Source organism: Palaemon carinicauda, chromosome 3 (genome assembly GCF_036898095.1).
Source record: "Palaemon carinicauda isolate YSFRI2023 chromosome 3, ASM3689809v2, whole genome shotgun sequence".
NCBI lineage: Eukaryota > Metazoa > Arthropoda > Malacostraca > Decapoda > Palaemonidae > Palaemon > Palaemon carinicauda.
The window spans coordinates 150,055,706-150,077,806 of NC_090727.1; the positions used below are offsets into that span (position 1 = coordinate 150,055,706).

The following is a 22,101-nucleotide window of genomic DNA, read 5'->3' on the forward strand; positions in this document are numbered from 1 at the left end:
TATTGACGCAAAATTTTGAAACTTCCAGGAGGAAAAGAAAATTCTTGGAGTGGAAAATGAATGAAATTACACAAGATGAATATCATACGATTGATAAGTTCCAGGAGAACGAGAGAGCAAGAAAGGAATATGATATTTTCTCCAAGGATGAAAAGGAATTTGAGGTAGAGAAAGAGCTTGGTGTGGTAAAAGATGTATTGAATAAACATCATCATCTCCTCCTACACCTATTGAATGATCGGGGAAACTTATGCAAAGAAAGAGAAGCCTCTGCTCAAGAGAAAAGTACCTATCGCAATGAAATTGATACTGAGGAAAAATTAGTGAAAGAAACAATGACAGCGTTGGAGATTGGGAAAAGAGAGGAGTTTATTGAGGAAAAGGAGGAATACAGAAGTAGAAAGTCTCGGGAGCACGAAAATGATTTTGAAACACTGCGCGATCTAGAGACGTACTCCTCAATCCAGATGCTCGATGAAGCTCAAATTCTGGAAATCCTGGAAAGAAGGCCGATTTCATCTTTTAATGACATATTGAAAGAAATATTCAAGGAGCAACGCCATGAAACTGACAGGGAGGTGGAGGAGACTTATGAAAAACAAAGGAAAATAGAAGAGTGTGTTGAGGAAGAACCGATGAATGAATGGAAGAGAAAACTGAGAGAATTAGAAAATTCCTGGGTCAAAGAAGGGGAAATTGGGCAAGTACTTGAAATAGATGAAGAGAACATAAGGATGATAACTCGGCTTGAGAGGCAAAATGAAGAGGAACGATTACAACGGAGACAAGAAACTTCAGTTACAGATTCAGGACTTGGAAGAACAGCTGGAAGAGGAGGAAGCCTTGTGCAGGATGATCGTTCCGAAAGCGAAGTCCAGGATAAAATTTCTCAAATCCAACTCCAGGATGTCATTTCTGAAGACAAAGTCCGGGATGGTCATTCTGAAGCCAAAGTACGGGAAGGTATCTCTGACAACCAAATGAAAGATGCCTGCGCTAAAGACAAAGTCCATGAAGATAGCTCTGAAGGCCACTCTAATAGCTTAATCCAGGAGGCGGGCTCTAAAGGCAAAGTCCAGGATGGCAACTTTGAAGAAAAATTCAAGATAGCTAAAAGAAACAATTTCAAATTGTCAAGTATTGTGAAAAAGTGCAAAAAGATGCTAGGTCTGAAGAAAAAAGGCCAAACTGCTAGCTCTGAAGGCAAAAATTAAGAAGGATCCTACAAGGTCAAAATTTCCAGATAACATGTCTGAAGATAACACCCTGGGTAACAAATCTAAAGTCAAACTCAAGGTCACATCTAGAAACTGAATTGTACATAGCCTTGGGAATGAATACCAGGATGGTAGCTCTATTTGGAAATTTTAACAATCTAAGATGGCACTAGCACAACTTTGCAGAAGGAAGAGATTTAGATTCTTCTTGTATGCAATGTTCCCTGGTAAAGATCTTCTTGTACAAGATCTTTATCTTGTGGACACAAAGTTGGTCGTCTTAATTTCTTCGGTGGAAATAATATAGAAGGCCAGCCCAACTTTGCAGAAGGAAGAAGTTCAGATTCTTCTTGTATGCAATGTTCCTTGTTAAAGATCTTCTTGTACAAGATCTTTATCTTGTGGACACAAAGTTGGTCCTCTTAATTTCTTCGGTGGAAATAATCTAGAAGGCCAGCCCAACTTTGCAGAAGGAAGAAGTTCAGATTCTTCTTGTATGCAATGTTCCTTGGTAAAGATCTTCTTGTACAAGATCTTTATCTTGTGGACACAAATTTGGTCGACTTGATTTCTTCCGTGGAAATACTCTAGAAGGCCAGCCTAACTTTGCTGAAGGAAGAAGTTCAGATTCTTCTTTTATGCAATGTTCCTTGGTAAAGATCTTCTTGTACAAGATCTTTATCTTGTGGACACAAAGTTGGTCGTCTTGATTTCTTCCGTGGAAATAATCTAGAAGGCCAGCCTAACTTTGCAGAAGGAAGAAGTTCAGATTCTTCTTGTATGCAATGTTCCTTGGTAAAGATCTTCTTGTACAATATCTTTATCTTGTGGACACAAATTTGGTCGACTTGATTTCTTCCGTGGAAATAATCTAGAAGGCCAGCCTAACTTTGCTGAAGGAAGAAGTTCAGATTCTTCTTTTATGCAATGTTCCTTGGTAAAGATCTTCTTGTACAAGATCTTTATCTTGTGGACACAAAGTTGGTCGTCTTGATTTCTTCCGTGGAAATAATCTAGAAGGCCAGCCTAACTTTGCAGAAGGAAGAAGTTCAGATTCTTCTTGTATGCAATGTTCCTTGGTAAAGATCTTCTTGTACAATATCTTTATCTTGTGGACACAAATTTGGTCGACTTGATTTCTTCCGTGGAAATAATCTAGAAGGCCAGCCTAACTTTGCTGAAGGAAGAAGTTCAGATTCTTCTTTTATGCAATGTTCCTTGGTAAAGATCTTCTTGTACAAGATCTTTATCTTGTGGACACAAAGTTGGTCGTCTTGATTTCTTCCGTGGAAATAATCTAGAAGGCCAGCCCAACTTTGCAGAAGGAAGAAGTTCAGATTCTTCTTGTATGCAATGTTCCTTGGTAAAGATCTTCTTGTACAAGATCTTTATCTTGTGGACACAAAGTTGGTCGTCTTGATTTCTTCCGTGGAAATAATCTAGAAGGCCAGCCCAACTTTGCAGAAGGAAGAAGTTCAGATTCTTCTTGTATGCAATGTTCCTTGGTAAAGATCTTCTTGTACAAGATCTTTATCTTGTGGACACAAAGTTGGTCGTCTTGATTTCTTCCGTGGAAATAATCTAGAAGGCCAGCCCAACTTTGCAGAAGGAAGAAGTTCAGATTCTTCTTGTATGCAATGTTCCTTGGTAAGGATCTTCTTGTACAAGATCTTTATCTTGTGGACGCAAAGTTGGTCGTCTTGATTTCTTCCGTGGAAATAATCTAGAAGGCCAGCCCAACTTTGCAGAAGGAAGAAGTTCAGATTCTTCTTGTATGCAATGTTCCTTAGTAAAGATCTTCTTGTACAAGATCTTTATCTTGTGGACACAAAGTTGGTCGTCTTGATTTCTTCCGTGGAAATAATCTAGAAGGCCAGCCCAACTTTGCAGAAGGAAGAAGTTCAGATTCTTCTTGTATGCAATGTTCCTTGGTAAAGATCTTCTTGTACAAGATCTTTATCTTGTGGACACAAAGTTGGTCGTCTTGATTTCTTCCGTGGAAATAATCTAGAAGGCCAGCCCAACTTTGCAGAAGGAAGAGATTTAGATTCTTCTTGTATGCAATGTTCCTTGGTAAAGATCTTCTTGTACAAGATCTTTATCTTGTGGACACAAAGTTGGTCGTCTTGATTTCTTCCGTGGAAATAATCTAGAAGGCCAGCCCAACTTTGCAGAAGGAAGAAGTTCAGATTCTTCTTGTATGCAATGTTCCTTGGTAAGGATCTTCTTGTACAAGATCTTTATCTTGTGGACACAAAGTTGGTCGTCTTGATTTCTTCCGTGGAAATAATCTAGAAGGCCAGCCCAACTTTGCAGAAGGAAGAAGTTCAGATTCTTCTTGTATGCAATGTTCCTTGGTAAAGATCTTCTTGTACAAGATCTTTATCTTGTGGACACAAAGTTGGTCGTCTTGATTTCTTCCGTGGAAATAATCTAGAAGGCCAGCCCAACTTTGCAGAAGGAAGAGATTTAGATTCTTCTTGTATGCAATGTTCCTTGGTAAAGATCTTCTTGTACAAGATCTTTATCTTGTGGACACAAAGTTGGTCGTCTTGATTTCTTCCGTGGAAATAATCTAGAAGGCCAGCCCAACTTTGCAGAAGGAAGAAGTTCAGATTCTTCTTGTATGCAATGTTCCTTGGTAAGGATCTTCTTGTACAAGATCTTTATCTTGTGGACACAAAGTTGGTCGTCTTGATTTCTTCCGTGGAAATAATCTAGAAGGCCAGCCCAACTTTGCAGAAGGAAGAAGTTCAGATTCTTCTTGTATGCAATGTTCCTTAGTAAAGATCTTCTTGTACAAGATCTTTATCTTGTGGACACAAAGTTGGTCGTCTTGATTTCTTCCGTGGAAATAATCTAGAAGGCCAGCCCAACTTTGCAGAAGGAAGAAGTTCAGATTCTTCTTGTATGCAATGTTCCTTGGTAAAGATCTTCTTGTACAAGATCTTTATCTTGTGGACACAAAGTTGGTCGTCTTGATTTCTTCCGTGGAAATAATCCAGAAGGCCAGCCCAACTTAGCAGAAGGAAGAAGTTCAGATTCTTCTTTTATGCAATGTTCCTTGGTAAAGATCTTCTTGTACAAGATCTTTATCTTGTGGACACAAAGTTGGTCGTCTTGATTTCTTCCGTGGAAATAATCTAGAAGGCCAGCCCAACTTTGCAGAAGGAAGAAGTTCAGATTCTTCTTGTATGCAATGTTCCTTAGTAAGGATCTTCTTGTACAAGATCTTTATCTTGTGGACACAAAGTTGGTCGTCTTGATTTCTTCCGTGGAAATAATCTAGAAGGCCAGCCCAACTTTGCAGAAGGAAGAAGTTCAGATTCTTCTTGTATGCAATGTTCCTTGGTAAAGATCTTCTTGTACAAGATCTTTATCTTGTGGACACAAAGTTGGTCGTCTTGATTTCTTCCGTGGAAATGATCTAGAAGGCCAGCCCAACTTTTCAGAACGAAGAAGTTCAGATTCTTCTTGTATGCAATGTTCCTCAGTAAAGATCTTCTTGTACAAGATCTTTATCTTGTGGACACAAAGTTGGTCGTCTTGATTTCTTCCGTGGAAATAATCTAGAAGGCCAGCCCAACTTTGCAGAAGGAAGAAGTTCAGATTCTTCTTGTATGCAATGTTCCTTGGTAAAGATCTTCTTGTACAAGATCTTTATCTTGTGGACACAAAGTTGGTCGTCTTGATTTCTTCCGTGGAAATAATCTAGAAGGCCAGCCCAACTTTGCAGAAGGAAGAGATTTAGATTCTTCTTGTATGCAATGTTCCTTGGTAAAGATCTTCTTGTACAAGATCTTTATCTTGTGGACACAAAGTTGGTCCTCTTAATTTCTTCGGTGGAAATAATCTAGAAGGCCAGCCCAACTTTGCAGAAGGAAGAAGTTCAGATTCTTCTTGTATGCAATGTTCCTTGGTAAGGATCTTCTTGTACAAGATCTTTATCTTGTGGACACAAAGTTGGTCGTCTTGATTTCTTCCGTGGAAATAATATAGAAGGCCAGCCCAACTTTGCAGAAGGAAGAAGTTCAGATTCTTCTTGTATGCAATGATCCTTGGTAAAGATCTTCTTGTACAAGATCTTTATCTTGTGGACACAAAGTTGGTCCTCTTAATCTCTTCGGTGGAAATAATCTAGAAGGCCAGCCCAACTTTGCAGAAGGAAGAAGTTCAGATTCTTCTTGTATGCAATGTTCCTTGGTAAGGATCTTCTTGTACAAGATCTTTATCTTGTGGACACAAAGTTGGTCGTCTTGATTTCTTCCGTGGAAATAATATAGAAGGCCAGCCCAACTCTGCAGAAGGAAGAAGTTCAGATTCTTCTTGTATGCAATGTTCCTTGGTAAGGATCTTCTTGTACAAGATCTTTATCTTGTGGACACAAAGTTGGTCGTCTTGATTTCTTCCGTGGAAATAATATAGAAGGCCAGCCCAACTTTGCAGAAGGAAGAGATTTAGATTCTTCTTGTATGCAATGATCCTTGGTAAAGATCTTCTTGTACAAGATCTTTATCTTGTGGACACAAAGTTGGTCCTCTTAATCTCTTCGGTGGAAATAATCTAGAAGGCCAGCCCAACTTTGCAGAAGGAAGAAGTTCAGATTCTTCTTGTATGCAATGTTCCTTGGTAAGGATCTTCTTGTACAAGATCTTTATCTTGTGGACACAAAGTTGGTCGTCTTGATTTCTTCCGTGGAAATAATATAGAAGGCCAGCCCAACTTTGCAGAAGGAAGAAGTTCAGATTCTTCTTGTATGCAATGATCCTTGGTAAAGATCTTCTTGTACAAGATCTTTATCTTGTGGACACAAAGTTGGTCCTCTTAATCTCTTCGGTGGAAATAATCTAGAAGGCCAGCCCAACTCTGCAGAAGGAAGAAGTTCAGATTCTTCTTGTATGCAATGTTCCTTGGTAAGGATCTTCTTGTACAAGATCTTTATCTTGTGGACACAAAGTTGGTCGTCTTGATTTCTTCCGTGGAAATAATCTAGAAGGCCAGCCCAACTTTGCAGAAGGAAGAAGTTCAGATTCTTCTTGTATGCAATGTTCCTTGGTAAGGATCTTCTTGTACAAGATCTTTATCTTGTGGACACAAAGTTGGTCGTCTTGATTTCTTCCGTGGAAATAATATAGAAGGCCAGCCCAACTCTGCAGAAGGAAGAAGTTCAGATTCTTCTTGTATGCAATGTTCCTTGGTAAGGATCTTCTTGTACAAGATCTTTATCTTGTGGACACAAAGTTGGTCGTCTTGATTTCTTCCGTGGAAATAATATAGAAGGCCAGCCCAACTTTGCAAAAGGAAGAGATTTAGATTCTTCTTGTATGCAATGATCCTTGGTAAAGATCTTCTTGTACAAGATCTTTATCTTGTGGACACAAAGTTGGTCCTCTTAATTTCTTCGGTGGAAATAATCTAGAAGGCCAGCCCAACTTTGCAGAAGGAAGAAGTTCAGATTCTTCTTGTATGCAATGTTCCTTGGTAAAGATCTTCTTGTACAAGATTTTTATCTTGTGGACACAAAGTTGGTCGTCTTGATTTCTTCCGTGGAAATAATCTAGAAGGCCAGCCAAACTTTGCAGAAGGAAGAAGTTTAGATTCTTCTTGTATGCAATGTTCCTTGGTAAAGATCTTCTTATACAGGATCTTTATCTTGCGGACACATAGTTGGTCCTCTTGATTTCTTCTTATAAGATACCCACATTCTAGTACTTCGGTGGAAATAATCTAGAAGGACATTCCAATTTTACAGAAGGAAGAAGTTTAGATTCTTCTTGAATGCAATGTCACTTGGTGAAGATCTTCTTGTCTTCTTCTTCTTTGTCTGCATCTTCTCCCAATTTTATGTTGGGTCAATGTTTCTGACCAGCGTTCTCCATCTACCTCTGTCCCACACTTCATCACCGGTTAATCCCTTTGATCGAAGGTCATCCTTGATACACTCCATCCACCTTCGCTTTGGTGTCCCTCTCCTTCTCGTTCCCTGTACCTCCATTCCTATTTCTCTCCTCCCAACATACTGTTCATCTCTTCTCTTGACATGACCATACCACCTCAGTCTACTTTCTTGGATCTTATCTGATAGTTCTCTAACTCTTGATTTCTTCTTATAGATGCCCACCTTCTAGTATTTGGGTGGAAATAATCTAGAAGGACATTCCAACTTTGCAGAAGGAAGAGATTTAGATTCTTCTTATATGCAATGTTCCTTGGTGAAGGTCTTCTTGTACAAGATCTTCATCATATGGACAAAATAGCAGGCCCTCTATATATCTTCTTATAGATTCTCACCTTCTACGACTTCAATGGAAATAATCTAGAACACCAGCCCAACTTTGCAGAAGGAAAAGGTTTAAATTCTTCTTGTATGCAATGTTCTGTGGTGAAAATCTTGTATAAGATCTTTATCAGGTGGACACATAGTTGGTCCTCTTGATTTCTTGTTATAGATGCCCACTTTTAATACTTCGGTGGAAATAATATACAGGCCTAGCCTAACTTTGCAGAAGGAAGAGGTTTCGATTCTTCTTGAATGCAATGTTCTTTGGGGAAGATCTTCTTGTACAGGATCTTTATCTTGAGGATAAATAGTTGGCCTTCTTGCTTTTTCTTATAGATATCCACCTTCTAGTACCTCGGTGGAAATAATCTAGAGGCCAGACCAACTTTGCAGAAGAAAGATGTTTAGATTCTTCTTGTATGCAATTTTCCTTGGTAAAGATCTTGTACAAAATCTTTATGTAGACACATAGTTAGCCTTCTTGATTTCTTCTTATAAATGCCCACTTCTAGTACTTCGGTGGAAACAATCAAGAAGGCCATTCCGAGTTTGCACAAAGAAGACATTTAGATTATTCTTGTATGCAATGTTCTTTGGTGAAGATTTTCTTTTACAAGTTTTTATCATATGGAAAAATTTTTGGCCCTCTTGATTTCTTCTTATATGTGCTCACCTTCTAGTATTTCTAGTAGCCTACGTCGATGGGAATGAAGACCTGCCCAATTTTTCAGAATGGAAAGGTTTAGATTGTTTTTGGGTGCAATGTTAATTAAAAGAGTTCTTCTTGTACAAGATCTTTATCATGCAGACAAATTAATTGTGCCTTTTAATTTCTTCGTATACGTGCCCACCTTCTAGTATTTCGGTGGAAATACTCTAAAGGACCAGTCCAACTTTGCAGTAGGAAGAGATTTAGATTCTTCTTGGATGTAATGTTCGTTTGTAAAGATCTTCTTGTACAAGACCTTTATCATGTGGACAAATAGTTGGCCCTCTTGATTTTTTTTTCTTATGGATGGCCACCTTCCAGTACTTCTGTGGAAATTCTCCAGAAGACCAGACCTAATTTGCGGAAGGAAGACGTTTAGATTCTTCTTGTTGGCAATGTTTTTTTTGTTAAATATCTAGTACAAGATCTTCATCATGTGGACAAATAATTAGCCCTTCTGATTTTTTTTCCTTATAGAGTAAATGCATCATCTTCCAATGTTAGTTTGGAAATAATTGAATAAGCAACTCCTAAGGAATCTAGTTACTTCCTACAAGCATTTTAAATCTGGAAAGGAAATCTGTACTAGCCTCCTGGCTAGTACAGTGGTAACGTATTTGCCTAGCATTTCGCATGGCAAGAGATCGATCCCCGCCCAGGACCGTGAGTTTAAGCTGTTTACTGGGGAGGCTACTGCTGTGGTAGGGCACCACAGTGGGGGGTTGGGCTTGCCCGGCTGATGTTCTGGTGAGCATCTATTCTGATGGAACCGGAACTGAAACCAGTCACCTTTAACCTTCTAGTACTTCGGTGGAAATAATCTAGGAGGCCAACCAACTTTGCAGAAAGAAGCGGTTTACATTCTTCTTGTGTGCTATGTTTGTTGGTTAAGATCTTGTACAAGATCTTTATCTTATGGATAAATAGTTGGCACTCTTGATTTCTTACTTAGTGACAGAAAAATATAGGAAAGAAGATAGAAGTTTTATACCCGATTGGGAAAAAAAAAGAAAACCATATTCCCCATATGGTTGGGGAAAAAGCATCACAGAAATATGCAATAAATATGATATCAAAATTGAAGAAGTAAGGAAGTTTAAAAAGCAAGAACTCAATAAAATAAAGTTGCAAATAAAATTATGAGAAAACTAGAAGAAAATAAAGCAGAGATGACCAAACAGGTTTGTGAATAGTAATGACAGAAGAGACTACATAGGAGAACTTAACACTAAGGAGGCAGTAATAGTTATGAAAACAAGATTAAATGTGATAGAATTAAAAGAAAAATATAGAAACAGGAATGATAAGGATAGGCTTTGTGTGTTTCGTAGGAAGGTAGAGGATACTACGGAGCATATGTTTTGCTGTAATGAGTTAAGAACATTTAAAAACAATGACATAGAAATAGGGAATTTAGAAACACCAGCTAAAGATGTTACCCGGTATATTAGAAAGGCCCTTGAAGTTAGAAGTAAAAGTATGTAAGCTGTGCTGTCTGTGTAGAAGGTAACTAATGATAATGAATTTTCTGCAGATTGGGCTTCTTCTAGTAGTATGCCCACAATCACAGTGTTATGTAGAGAGCAACGAGGAACTTTGAAATTCACGAGTTCCTTATTTTGCTTCGAAGTAAACTGAAGTACTGCATTCCGAAATTTACTCCTTCGTACTAACTATCCTGCTACAGCTTTGCCAGTTTACACTATAAGGAACAGAAGTTATAGAACTACCTGCAGAAATTACCGGCGAGTATAAAAATGCAATAGAAACCAAAAAAATATTGAAGAAAATATAGTGAAAGTACAATACTGTATTTTGATTTCTTGCCAGATACTTGAACCATTTATTCATGAGTAGATTGCCTTTTTGTCCTTTAATAGAAGGGTTAATATGTGATTCTTTGATTACTAGCGAAGCCTGAACGGCCGTTAAGATTTAACGAGATAGTTTAACTACTGATGGATGTTGGGAGAACCCCGCCCACCTGCCAGTTTGAAGGTCACTCATGAATGGCAGAGATAAGGGAAACTGGTATTGTCCTAGAGACTAACCATATGTACACAATATCAGCGCCCAAACTAGGACCAGGAAGGGCCAGGTAATGGCTGCTGATGACTCTGCTGGTGGACCTACAGGCTCCCCCAAACCCCCCATCCTTATCATACAAGGATAGTCAGGTTGCAGACACTAAAGGAACTAGGAGCCTTTGTATATCAGCAGCCAGTTCCTCACACGTTCATTAAATATGTACATCAACTAACCCAAACTTTCCCCCCCTAACCTAACCTACAATCCGTGCCCTAACCTACTTAATTAATGGGAGGCTAACACCCCCCTGCGACCCCCCTTATTCTAAGTTAGATATAATACATACTGGTGGTCACGATCATACATACACCCCAGGAACTTAGTAGTTTGAGTGAGACTCGAACCCCAGTCTGGCAATCAACAGGCAGAGATGTTACCAATGGGCCACAGCAAGACCAGCACATTTTAAGTGTCCAGGGAAAAACTATGATAAGAGTTATTTTTAAACCTACTGTTGATCCACATTATATGTGTTTTTGCAAGATATAACTTTGCCGTCATTCCCTTGTGGCGAGTGCAGGTCATGGCCTTGTCTGCAATGGGTGGAGTTTGCCAAGATTAGGAAGAAAGCTAAGAATGACACTTCGGAATCATCTCTGACTGTCAAAACTGATGTTGAAGAAACTTTGGCAACATACTAGTATTATACAATACCCCTAATAAAGAAAGTAAGAGGTATTCCTTGTGTATTCATAGGTGATTTCAGTGTTTCCAATGATAGGTGTTGGCAGAAAACCACAATTTTCAAATTCGAGTAGTTGAGCTGTGAAAAGATGACATTCATATTTTCCATGCGTTATCAAATTTTGCTTGATTTGCTCTTGTACTACTTGGGCTTAGATCAGTGATACATTTTTCAATATTAAACTTAGCCGGTGATTATATAAGCTGCAACTCTGTTGCTCGACAGAAAACTCTACGTTCAAAATACGCCAGCGATCGCTATGCAGGTAGGGGGTGTACATCAACAGCGCCATCTGTCGAGCAGGTACTCAGTACTCAATGTAAACACAGAACCAATTTTCTCTCTGTCGGGCTACCGGCAAGACCTACTAATTCGCTGTTACTAACTGGATTTGTTTTCACAACTATTTGGTGAAGTACACTATTCTAGTTTTGAGCTTTCGCTATGCAGGTGTTTTATCTTCATCTCAAAACTTGAACTCGTTTTGGATAGATTTAATTATGGTGACAAAGAGAGTATGGACTCTCTTTCACTTTTAAATGGCCGACCCTTCCCTTAGACGGAAGTGTGTTTAGGTTTTTAGTAATTTTGCTTAACACGTTATAGATCTATATATTTTATATCTCTCCGCCTTTATTAGGCCTCTTCGATTAACTTTCCATTTATTATAAACATATAAAAATAAATTTTTATGTTTTGTTTATATGCGACCTTTCCTGATAGTAGGCGGTCCTAACTTGGAACCGAAGTTAATCAACGTTGAGCCCGTTATATCGTATTTAGCCTTTAAAGAATTTAAAACTTTTTAGATTTAATGTTTTATGAAAGAATTTCTTTGATAGTCTTCGTACTGTTTTCAAAGATGAACTACGTTTAGTTTTTTAGACTACGCAGTTGTTGACGTTCAGGACGTTCAACATGCGCTCTATCGTTACGATAGAGAGAGAGTGTATCACGGTTTCACTTTGCAGTAAGAGTAATTCGATTCTGACGTTTTGTTCTTTCTTTCTTAGCTTAAATGTTTTAAATTCTAAATTAAAGGAACTTTTTATTTGGAAAACCTTTCAGTTTTTTCCTTTAGTCATATAACATGTTTTTTTTTGACGATATATAATTGGGCTCTTCTCTTAGGTGCGAAATCAAGAGAGAAAGAGAGAGAGAGATAGAGACGGAGGGAGAGAGAGGAGAGAAAACGTTCCGTTCAAGCGGGTAACGTTGTTCTCGTGTTACTCTCGTCCCTAGTCGCTGTACGGGGAAGAAGGTAAAACGTTTCTAGGGTTTTATTCTTGTCCCCAGGCTATGTGCGGTGAGAGATTGTAAACGTAGTTTATTTGAACTAGTGTTTAGTCTCTTTCCCAGCCACTGAATTTTTTATCTTTATATATGTTTTCTGTTTTTTGCTAGTATTAATGAGCTGCATTATACGACTGATTTCGCAATTACTACCTTTTAATGAAGGGTAGAATTGCGTGTTTCAGGTAGAAATCAGTAAAAGTTTCGATTTCAGTGAAATAAGTGCAAAACAGAAAATCGATAAAGTGATATGCGCAAAGTGTTACAGTGTTGCGTCCGAGGGTTCGTCTGTTCGTGCCTGTCGTTCACCTAGTCCGGGACCTCTTGCAAGCTCCCAAGCCCAGGGGAGAAGTAATGTCGAACGACTTATGGGTTCGAGAGGCCTTGATCAACGAACAGACGTTTTTTTCCCTCCGTGGTTTCGGGCGTATCTACCCAAGATCGCCCCACCCACACAAAGACGAGAGAGCCCATTTATTTCTCGTCTGCGGAAGAGGTTTCTCGTAAGAAACCATGGACCAAGGTCTCGCGGCTTATTAAGCGCAAGTCGGTCCATTCCGCGCAAGTCCAACGGCCCAGTTGTAGCCACTGGGTCAGTTCGGACTCGCTGCAGTCTTCCGACGACTGCTCACCTCCTAAGAGAGGCAAAGCGGTACCGCATCAGGCAGTCACACCGTCTGTTGCCGCACCTGCTCCTGTAGACCCTAAGTGGTCTTTGCTGCAGACCATGCAGTCTCAGTTAACGTCATTGATGCGGGACTTTCGTGCGGAGAAGGTTGACACTGCACCAACCTCTAGCCTACAACCAACCACGGTTGTGCGTCCTGTGGACGCTGAGGCGACCTTCTGCCGCACTCCAGCTGAGAGAGTCCCGCCACCCATGCGTTCCAGTGTACCCTGCCAGCTGCATGTTGACGTTCAGTAACGCACGGAACCTTCCGTTGACGTTCGAGAGGTACAACAACAGTCTAAGTTGTTTTGTTTTGACGCGGTGCGTCAACCTCCACATTCTAGAGTTGTTTTGACTGCTCAGTCTAGACAGTCAAAGCAGTCTCGAGTGGACACTGTATGTCCTCACGCACCTGTTGTGGTGGACAGTTCAGTTGTTGACAGTTCACAGACTGTCAAGCAGTTACATGACGTTGCCTTCTGGTCTGCTACTAATGCACCAGTGAGAGACTCACTGAGGTAACCTAGCTGTTATCGGACAAGGTTCCTGTAGATGAGGAAGTTGCTGTTCTCCCTCCTACTGATATTCCCTTGAGGACTCTGTCATTTGGAGAGGAGCCTTAAGCTGCTTAGCCTCCTATGGACTTTAATTAAATCATGATGATTTTTAAGGATCTTCGTCCGGATCTTGTAACTGCTGCTCCTCGTTTGCCTAAACGTCAGAACTTACACTAGGCCTAGCTACTTCGAAGCCGTTGTTTTTAAGCTAGTGCTCTCTCGCTCTCCTAGAGAGCGTTACGTTGGCTAGGCGACTGGTTTTTGCACCAGGAGGAGTTTTAGGGATACAGCCTTTGATTTCCCTTCTTTTAAACTGGCTTATAGAGCGAGAGTCTGATAGGACACGAGAGAAGTTCTCGGCTTGGGAGTTCATGCCTCTGCCCAGATAGACTTCTCAATTCTGGTAGACTCGCCCTGGCGCCTAGCCAGGAGACGCTCCAAGTTGTTTACAGGTCAACTTCTCAACTTTTGTCGAGCCTTTGAAGTTTTGCTGTACTATTATGTCACACATAACAAGGCTTTCAGGGATGGTAAATGGTTCCGCCTCAGTCGCTAACCCCGTCTGTTGCCACACCTGCTCCCGTAGACCCTAAATGGGCTTTGCTGCAAGACATGCAGTCCAAGCTTGCGTCCTTGATAGAGGACTTAAATGTGGAGAAGAACCTTCTGGCCAACAACCTTCCAACCGGTCGGTTTTGCGCCCTGTTGACGCTGAGGTAACCTACTCGCGTCTGCCAGTTGAGGTGGTTCCTCCTTCTGGCCAACAACCTTCCAACCGGTTGGTTGTGCGCCCTGATGACGCTGAGGTAACCTACTCGCGTCTGCCAGTTGAGGTGGTTCCTCCACCGATGCGACCCAGTGTGGGTTGCCAGTCGCACGTTGACGTTAAGCGACGCTCGGAGGTGGTTGTTGACGTTCAGGACGATCAACAACCAGCAGAGGTGACTTGTTGTGACGCAGTGCGTCAACCTCAGCAACCCGGTAGGGTGTTGACTGCACAACCCAGACAGTCTAGACAGTTTCGGGTTGACGCTGTACTTCCTCGCGCACCCATGGTTGTTGACAGTTCACAGACTGTGCAGCAGTTCCATGATATTGCGTCCGGCTCCGTCACGCATCCACCAGTGCGACCGGATTCAGCGAGTCAGACGTTGCCCACTCCGTTGCCGTTTCCTCATCAGTTTCGGATGAGGAACCCTCTGATGAGGACGTTGCTGAACAAGACGATCAGCCCCCAGCCCTGCTATCCATCCAGAAGATGCTGAAGAAGGAACGCTGCCCAGTCAGGCTGTGGATGAGTCTGGTAGGGACACTGTCATCCGTGGATCAATTTGTGTCACTAGGAAGACTACACCTCCGTCCTCTTCTATACCATCTAGCTTTTCACTGGAAAAAGGACAAGACGCTAGAAGCGGTCTCGATCCCGGTTTCCGGAAAGATAAAGTCTTGTCTGACTTGGTGAAAGGACTATATCAACCTTAGAGAGGGTCTTCCCCCGACTGTTCAGACTCCCAACTACGTTCTCTTCTCGGACGCATCGGACGTAGGCTGGGGTGCGACATTAGACGGTCGGGAATGCTCGGGATTATGGAACTCGAGTCAAAGGACAATGCATTTCAACTGCAAGGAGCTACTGGCAGTACATCTGACCTGGAAAAGCTTCAGGTCTCTCCTTCAAGGCAAAGTGGTGGAGGTGAACTCGGACAACACCACGGCTTTGGCGTACATCTCCAAGCAAGGATTGACCTACTCTCTGACATGGTACGAGATCGCAAGGGACCTCCTCTCCTGGTCAAAAGGTCTAGACATATCACTAGTAACGAGGTTCATCCAAGGCAACTTGAATGTCATGGCAGATTGTCTCAGTCGGAAGGGACAAATAATTCCAACAGAATGGACCCTCCACAAGGATGTATGCAAGAGACTTTGGGCCACCTGGGGCCAGCCAACCATAGATCTCTTCGCAACCTCGATGACCAAGAGGCTCCCAATATTTTGCTCACCAATCCCGGACCCAGCAGCAGTTCATATAGATGCTTTTCTATTAGATTGGTCACATCTAGATCTATATGCATTCCCTCCGTTCAAGATTGTCAACAAGGTACTGCAGAAGTTCGCCTCTCACGAAGGGACAAGGTTGACGCTAGTTGCTTCCCTCTGGCCCGCGAGAGAATGGTTCACCGAGGTACTTCGATGGCTAGTAGACGTTCCCAGAACACTTCCCCTAAGGGTGGACCTTCTACGTCAGCCACGCGTAAAGAAGGTACACCAAGGCCTCCACGCTCTTCGTCTGACTGCCTTCAGGCTATCGAAAGACTCTCGAGAGCTAGAGGCTTTTCGAAGGAGGCAGCCAGAGCGATTGCTAGAGCAAGGAGAACATCCACCCTTAGAGTCTACCAATCGAAGTGGGAAATCTTCCGAACTGGTGCAAGTCAGTATCCGTATCCTCGACCAGTACCTCTGTAACTCAAATAGCTGACTTCCTCTTATATCTGAGGAAAGAACGATCTCTTTCAGCTCCCACTATCAAGGGTTACAGAAGCATGTTGGCATCAGTCTTCCGTCACAGAGGCTTAGATCTTTCCAACAATAAAGATCTACAGGACCTCCTTAAGTCTTTTGAGACCACGAAGGAGCGTCGTTTGGTTACACCTGGTTGGAATTTAGACGTGGTACTAAGATTCCTTATGTCAGACAGGTTCGAACCGCTACAATCAGCCTCCCTGAAAGATCTCACCTTAAAGACTCTTTTTCCTGGTATGCTTAGCCACAGCTAAAAGAGTCAGTGAGATTCATGCCTTCAGCAAGAACATCGGATTCTCATCCGAAATGGCTACATGTTCTACAACTTGGTTTTCTAGCCAAAAACGAGCTGCCTTCTCGGCCTTGGCCAATATCGTTCGATATTCCAAATTTATCGTATGGTTAGAAATGACCTAGAAAGAGTCTTATGTCCTGTAAGAGCTCTTAAGTTCTATTTAAAATGAACTAAACCTTTACGAGGCCCGTCTGAAGCTTTATGGTGTTCAGTTAAGAAACCATCTTTGCCTATGTCAAAGAATGCTTTATCCTATTTTATCAGACTGTTAATACGAGAAGCTCATTCCCATCTGAATGAGGAAGACCAAGCTTTGCTGAAGGTAAGGACACACGAAGTTAGAGCTGTCGCAACTTCCGTGGCCTTTAAACAAAATAGATCTCTGCAAAGTATAATCGACGCAACCTATTGGAAAAGCAAGTCAGTATTCGCGTCTTTTTATCTTAAGAATGTCCAGTCTCTTTACGAGAACTGCTACACCCTGGGACCATTCGTAGCAACGAGTGCAGTAGTGGGTGAGGGCTCAACCACTACAATTCCCTAATTCCATAACCTTTTTAATCTTTCTCTTGAAATGTTTTATTATTGTTTTTTGGGTTGTCCGGAAGGCTAAGAAGCCTTTCGCATCCTACTTGATTTGGCGGGTGGTCAAAGTCATTTCTTGAGAAGCGCCTAGATTAGAGGTTTTGATGAGGTCCTGTTGTATGGGTTGCAACCCTTGATACTTCAGATCCTAGGGGTCGCTCAGCATCCTAAGAGGATAGCGAGGCTCCGTAAGGAAGACGTACTTAAAAAGGCAGAGTAATTGTTCAAGTCGACTTCCTTACCAGGTACTTATTTATTTTATGTTTGTTATTTTGAATAACTGCTAAAATGAAATACAAAATACTTAGCTCATAATAATGTAAACAAGTAATGCTGGTCTCTACCCACCCCCCTGGGTGTGAATCAGCTTAAATAATCACCGGCTAAGTTTAATATTGAAAAATGTTATTTTTATTAATAAAATAAATTTTTGAATATACTTACCCGGTGATTATATATTAAAGGACCCTCCCTTCCTCCCCAATAGAGACCCAGTGGACCGAGGAGAAAATTGGTTCTGTGTTTACATTGAGTACTGAGTACCTGCTCGACAGATGGCGCTGTTGATGTACACCCCCTACCTGCATAGCGATCGCTGGCGTATTTTGAACGTAGAGTTTTCTGTCGAGCAACAGAGTTGCAGCTTATATAATCACCGGGTAAGTATATTCAAAAATTTATTTTATTAATAAAAATAACATTTTTTAACCAATCAGCTTTTGGCTAGAAGAAAGAGTATCCAAATAATATGTTGTTTTACGTATATTAACGGGGAAAAAGTAACAACATCAGCTGGTGGGCGGCGCCATCGACACTTTTTTGTTTCTGACGTGTGTTAGTTGTAGAGGCCTTTCAGTTCTATTACATTTTATCATTATTTTCTATTTTATTCATTAGAATTGCTTTTCATGATAATGATTCATTATCATCTGTTAGTGACTTCGACATTGACAGTGACAGGGCTTGTGACATATTGGATGACGAAAGTGATGACAGCGTGGATTTGGTAAAATTTATGGGTATGAGTGAATCGACCTGAAGTCTTTAGTTTTGAAACTACTTTTCTCTTTGTTCCTACACTAAATACAAACCCTTTCGCTATTTATAGGGATTATACTTTAGGCATCAACGTCATCCTATCGTCAGGGGTCGGCAGAACATCTTGCCCTTCAACAAGAAGGAAAGATGTTCGAGAAGGACACTGTAGAAAGCCGAGGACGGGTCACCCAACTTCTTTAGTTGACTCTCTCTTGAGGAAAAAGGCATCTGGAGGTTGGAGACTGGTCATCGATCTTTCTGCTCTGAATACTGTATGTTCATCCATCAGACCACTGGTCTTATCCAGGCGATAAGATCGGGGTACATCCTGATATGGTAGACCTCAAGGACACTTGTTTCCTGATACTAATTCATCCTTCATCCTGGAAATATTTTTGAGTAGTTTATAGTAGTCTACGGGAAGGATTTCCAGCTCAAGATCCTCTGCTTCGGTCTGTCGACAGCTCTGTAGATCTTCAGAAGGGTGTTCAAGCTGGTATTCTTCTGGGACCATGCCAACAGAATCAGGTTGCTTCGCTACCTGGGTGACTGTTTGATTCTTGCATAGAATCAAGAGAAAGCCTGGTGGAAATCAAAGTGAGTACACTATGTGTCGCTTTGCCATGTTCCCACTTTGCTGCTATCATTCTCCTATAGTAAAGGACTCAGGTTTGTGCAGCTAGGAAAAATAGAAATTTCTTTAAAAATTTGTCCTTTTAATTTGTATTTCTGTTTTTTTTTCAGAGTGTTATACCAGGGTTCATTTTTTGTAATTATGGCCGGATCTGCCTTGTTGCCAACGTCTTTAGTTGAGATAACAATTTCTTGCAGGTGAGTGCCATAACAACACTACAATATATAACTCAGTTGCATTATTCATAGGCTAAATGAAACTATTACAGTATTCTTGTTATCATCATTGATGTCAATAAATTAGAATATAGTGGATGCTTAGGGTTGAGTCTAGATCGCATTTTACTTTCTCTATTTTTCATATTCCATTTTAAGGGGTGTATGAATGTACTCAGATATTGCTCTATTCAGTTTTCTTCAGTGATACTTTATGGAGGGAATGGATATATATATTTTTTTTTTCACTTAGAAAATTCTTACAGAAATACAAACCATTTACTTTTGTTCCAGCATGGTTGGAAATTAGCCATAAGGTAAACAACTCTCCGCTAGTTAGCAGGGGTGGGTAGCGGGGGTAGACTAACCACCCCACATCCACTCTCAACTAGTCTATTTATCCACTTTTGCTTTTGGCTCAGTGGAGAGCATACATACTGTCTCTCACTCCCATAAAAACCTATTTAAAGAACTAGCCATAAACTCACATAGTTTTCCTTTTTCTTTTGTAGGTGTATCTAGTCTTATTGAGGGCTGCTAGTATGCGGGTTTGCTCTGGCATCGAAGGTCGCTCTTGCAGGATCTTTATGTTGCCTTGGGAGACGGATCATTGCCTTTGCCCTGGGTTCAGATGACACTTCTGCACTCAGACGTCTCACTGTTGCGTGTGTTGGGAGTGGCCATCCTCCCAGGGGAAGTGGTACTATAGCCAACGGAAGAAGAATTCTAAAAGGGATTCATCTCCCTCGAGGTCGTCCTTTTATTCTGGCGTCTTGTCCGCCCCCTGCTGCCTCTGCTCATTCGGTCTCCTCCGGAGGATAAAAAGGTGAGTGATGAGCGTTTGACCCCCGAACAACCCTCAGGTTGTCACTTCCCATAGCGAAGCAATAGTGCCCATGACTGAAGGGGGGTCTTATCTCTTCTGACACCATACGTCTGCTTTGGCCTTCCTTTGGGATCTCAGGCTCCCCCCTCTAAGGAATGTCTTTTGAAGGTGCTGAAGCTTGGGGCTCAGTAGGAAAGCAGATTTGCCTCTGTACGGGTTGGGCACAGCCATCCCCCTAAGCTTCTGGAGTGGAGTTCCCTCCAGAGTGTCTCGTGCCCTTTGCTCAAGTGTCCTTTGCAACTTTTCATCCACCTGGAGTTGCTGGCAAGGTTTCCTTGGAGTTCTGGCCAATCTTGTGATCCCCTGGGGTAAGCATGCCAGTTGATCTCGATCAGCCAGCTGAGCTTGCTCAGCACGCTGAGTTCCCTTAGCATGAGAAATGCACTATTCCTCCAACCTACGAGGCCAGTCACCCTTCTTGCCGATGCAAAAGGACTTCCTCTCTTGAGTGGTCTCCCCCTCGAATACCTCATAAGCATGCATTAGACTTGTCTATGCCTTGTAGCAGCTCTTTGGAGTTGAGGTTTTACAAGTATCCAAATGGTGGAGGCCCCCAACCGCTTGGAGTCGCAGCCCCTCGCCATTGTGCACAGCTACTCTCGTGCTCTCACGCTCAGAGTCATACCCCGGGTCAAGCTCCCAGCCATTCAGGTTTTTTGACTTCCACCCACCTAAGGATAAGTCTCTATAGTAAAGTGCAAAAGGCTTGTACAGTATATGTGTAGGAAGAAATAGCAAATTTAGAATTGTTCCGTATTTGGTGTACAAACCTACACTCTTTGTAGGGGTACTACTTTCGGCGAAGCTGAAAAGACAAGCCATTCAAATTTAGCAAGGGTTAACTACCCATCCCACTAGTTAACGGCAGGTAGGGTGGGTAGGTAGCTACCCCTCTCACTCACACACCTGTGACTGTGTCACTTTGCTTTTGGCTCAGATGGAAAACGGTTGTTGCTGCTTTTCCTCCTCGCTCTTATTTTGGACTGCCATTAATCATTACTGTTTGTCTTTTTCTTTTTGGTGTGTGTGTGTCTGAGCCTTCCTGCCGGCCATGCATACTTGCCCTGGTCCAGAGGGCGGCACCTGCAGTACCTTTATGTCTGCAGAAAACACCGATCCTCACCATTTTTGCCCGGCCTTAATGGGGTAACATTGTGACGAAAGCAATAAATGTACTGAATGTCGGGAGTGGTGTGCCTCCCAGTGGGAAAGGTATTGGCGTCAGCGAAAGAAGAAGTCCAAGCAGGATTCTTCTCTTTCGAAGTTCTTTCGAAGCAGAAGAAAATAAAGGCATCTTCTTCCGCTTCCCGACCTTTTTCTGAAGTTCCTGCTCGAACGGTATCCTCCGGGGAACCGTCAAGTAGTAGTGTAGATTGCTTAACCCCTGGACAATCTTGGTTCTTAAGAGACAGTGTTGTTTCCCCTAGCGAAGCAGCCCCGGCTCTTCCCCCAAAGGAGTCCTTCTCTTTATCTTCATTTATACAGGTCTGGCCATCTCCTTCCAGGGAGGCTCTGCTGCAGCTGATTCATCGGGGCGCTGAGCTGCAGCGTTCACCAGCTTCGGATGTCGACCTGTTGACCTTAGTCGATGTCTTGGTGTCGGAGGACTCGTCTACTGCCCTGCCAGCAGTCTCTGTTCTTTTATCGTCTTTGCTTCTTCCCCCGCCGCTGAGGACTGCGCTCCCCCCCTTGTTGATCATCCTTCGTGTCTGGAGCAAAGTCCAAGGCATGTCTCTCCTGAAAGTGTTCTGTTCTGTTGTTCGCAAGAGAGGCCACTCATAGAGAAAAGAATTGCATCTTGTCTAAGGTTACGTTTTGGCTTAAATCGGAAGTGAATGTTCAGCACTATAACTGGCACTTCTTATTCATTCTTCAGCCCCTGTCTTGGGGTCAGCGGTCGAAGTGTTACAAGCTGGTCATACTAGATGTTGCTAAGTTATACTTCAGAGCTCCATATTTTGAAACAAAAAGTGTCTCCATCCCCCAAATTTAGTACTAACACATTACTGTACTCATATGCTTAGTCTTTGATTTGGCCGACATTTCCTGGGGGAAAGGGGCTACTTTGATTATTTATTATACTTTTAATACATCCCATGTCCAATCAGTTTTATCATTCCTATGTGGTTTCGCTTTGCTCCCCTCTGACCAAGCGTGAATTACTTTTAGTGAAGTGAAAAGAACTTAACTGTTTTATTCATGGAAGACCTCCAACCTGCCAATCAGTGAGGCTCTTTAATTTAAGAACAAGGGTTTGTATGTTTGCGTGGGAACAAAAATAAAATTTTAAAGGTACAGGTACTTTATATTTAGCCGTACAAACTTGAGTCCTTTAATGTAACTTCCCTCATCAAACCACAACTTGAGTCATTGAATAGAGAACAGGCTGTAGGGGTAATACGGGGCATTTAAAGGGTAATATTAAA

The 22,101-nt window shown here is 41.9% G+C and overlaps 2 protein-coding genes across 2 annotated transcripts in view; both read left to right on the forward strand.

The window, feature by feature from the left end:
- The window catches only part of LOC137634724 (golgin subfamily A member 6-like protein 26), a 2,322-nt gene extending 1,108 nt beyond the window's left edge, over window positions 1–1,214 (forward strand). The window contains exon 1 of the mRNA XM_068367217.1: window positions 1–1,214. This exon is cut by the window's left edge and continues 1,108 nt beyond it. Coding sequence (XP_068223318.1) covers window positions 1–1,214 — 1,214 coding nt within the window.
- Window positions 1,215–9,806: 8,592 nt separating this feature from the next.
- Window positions 9,807–22,101, forward strand: part of LOC137638635 (copine-8-like) — a 52,245-nt gene continuing 39,950 nt past the window's right edge. Inside the window, exons 1-2 of the mRNA XM_068370890.1 lie at window positions 9,807–9,951; window positions 18,685–18,771. Of these exons, the coding sequence (XP_068226991.1) occupies window positions 18,716–18,771 (56 nt within the window). The 5' untranslated portion in view covers window positions 9,807–9,951; window positions 18,685–18,715. The remainder of the gene's footprint in view (window positions 9,952–18,684; window positions 18,772–22,101) is intronic.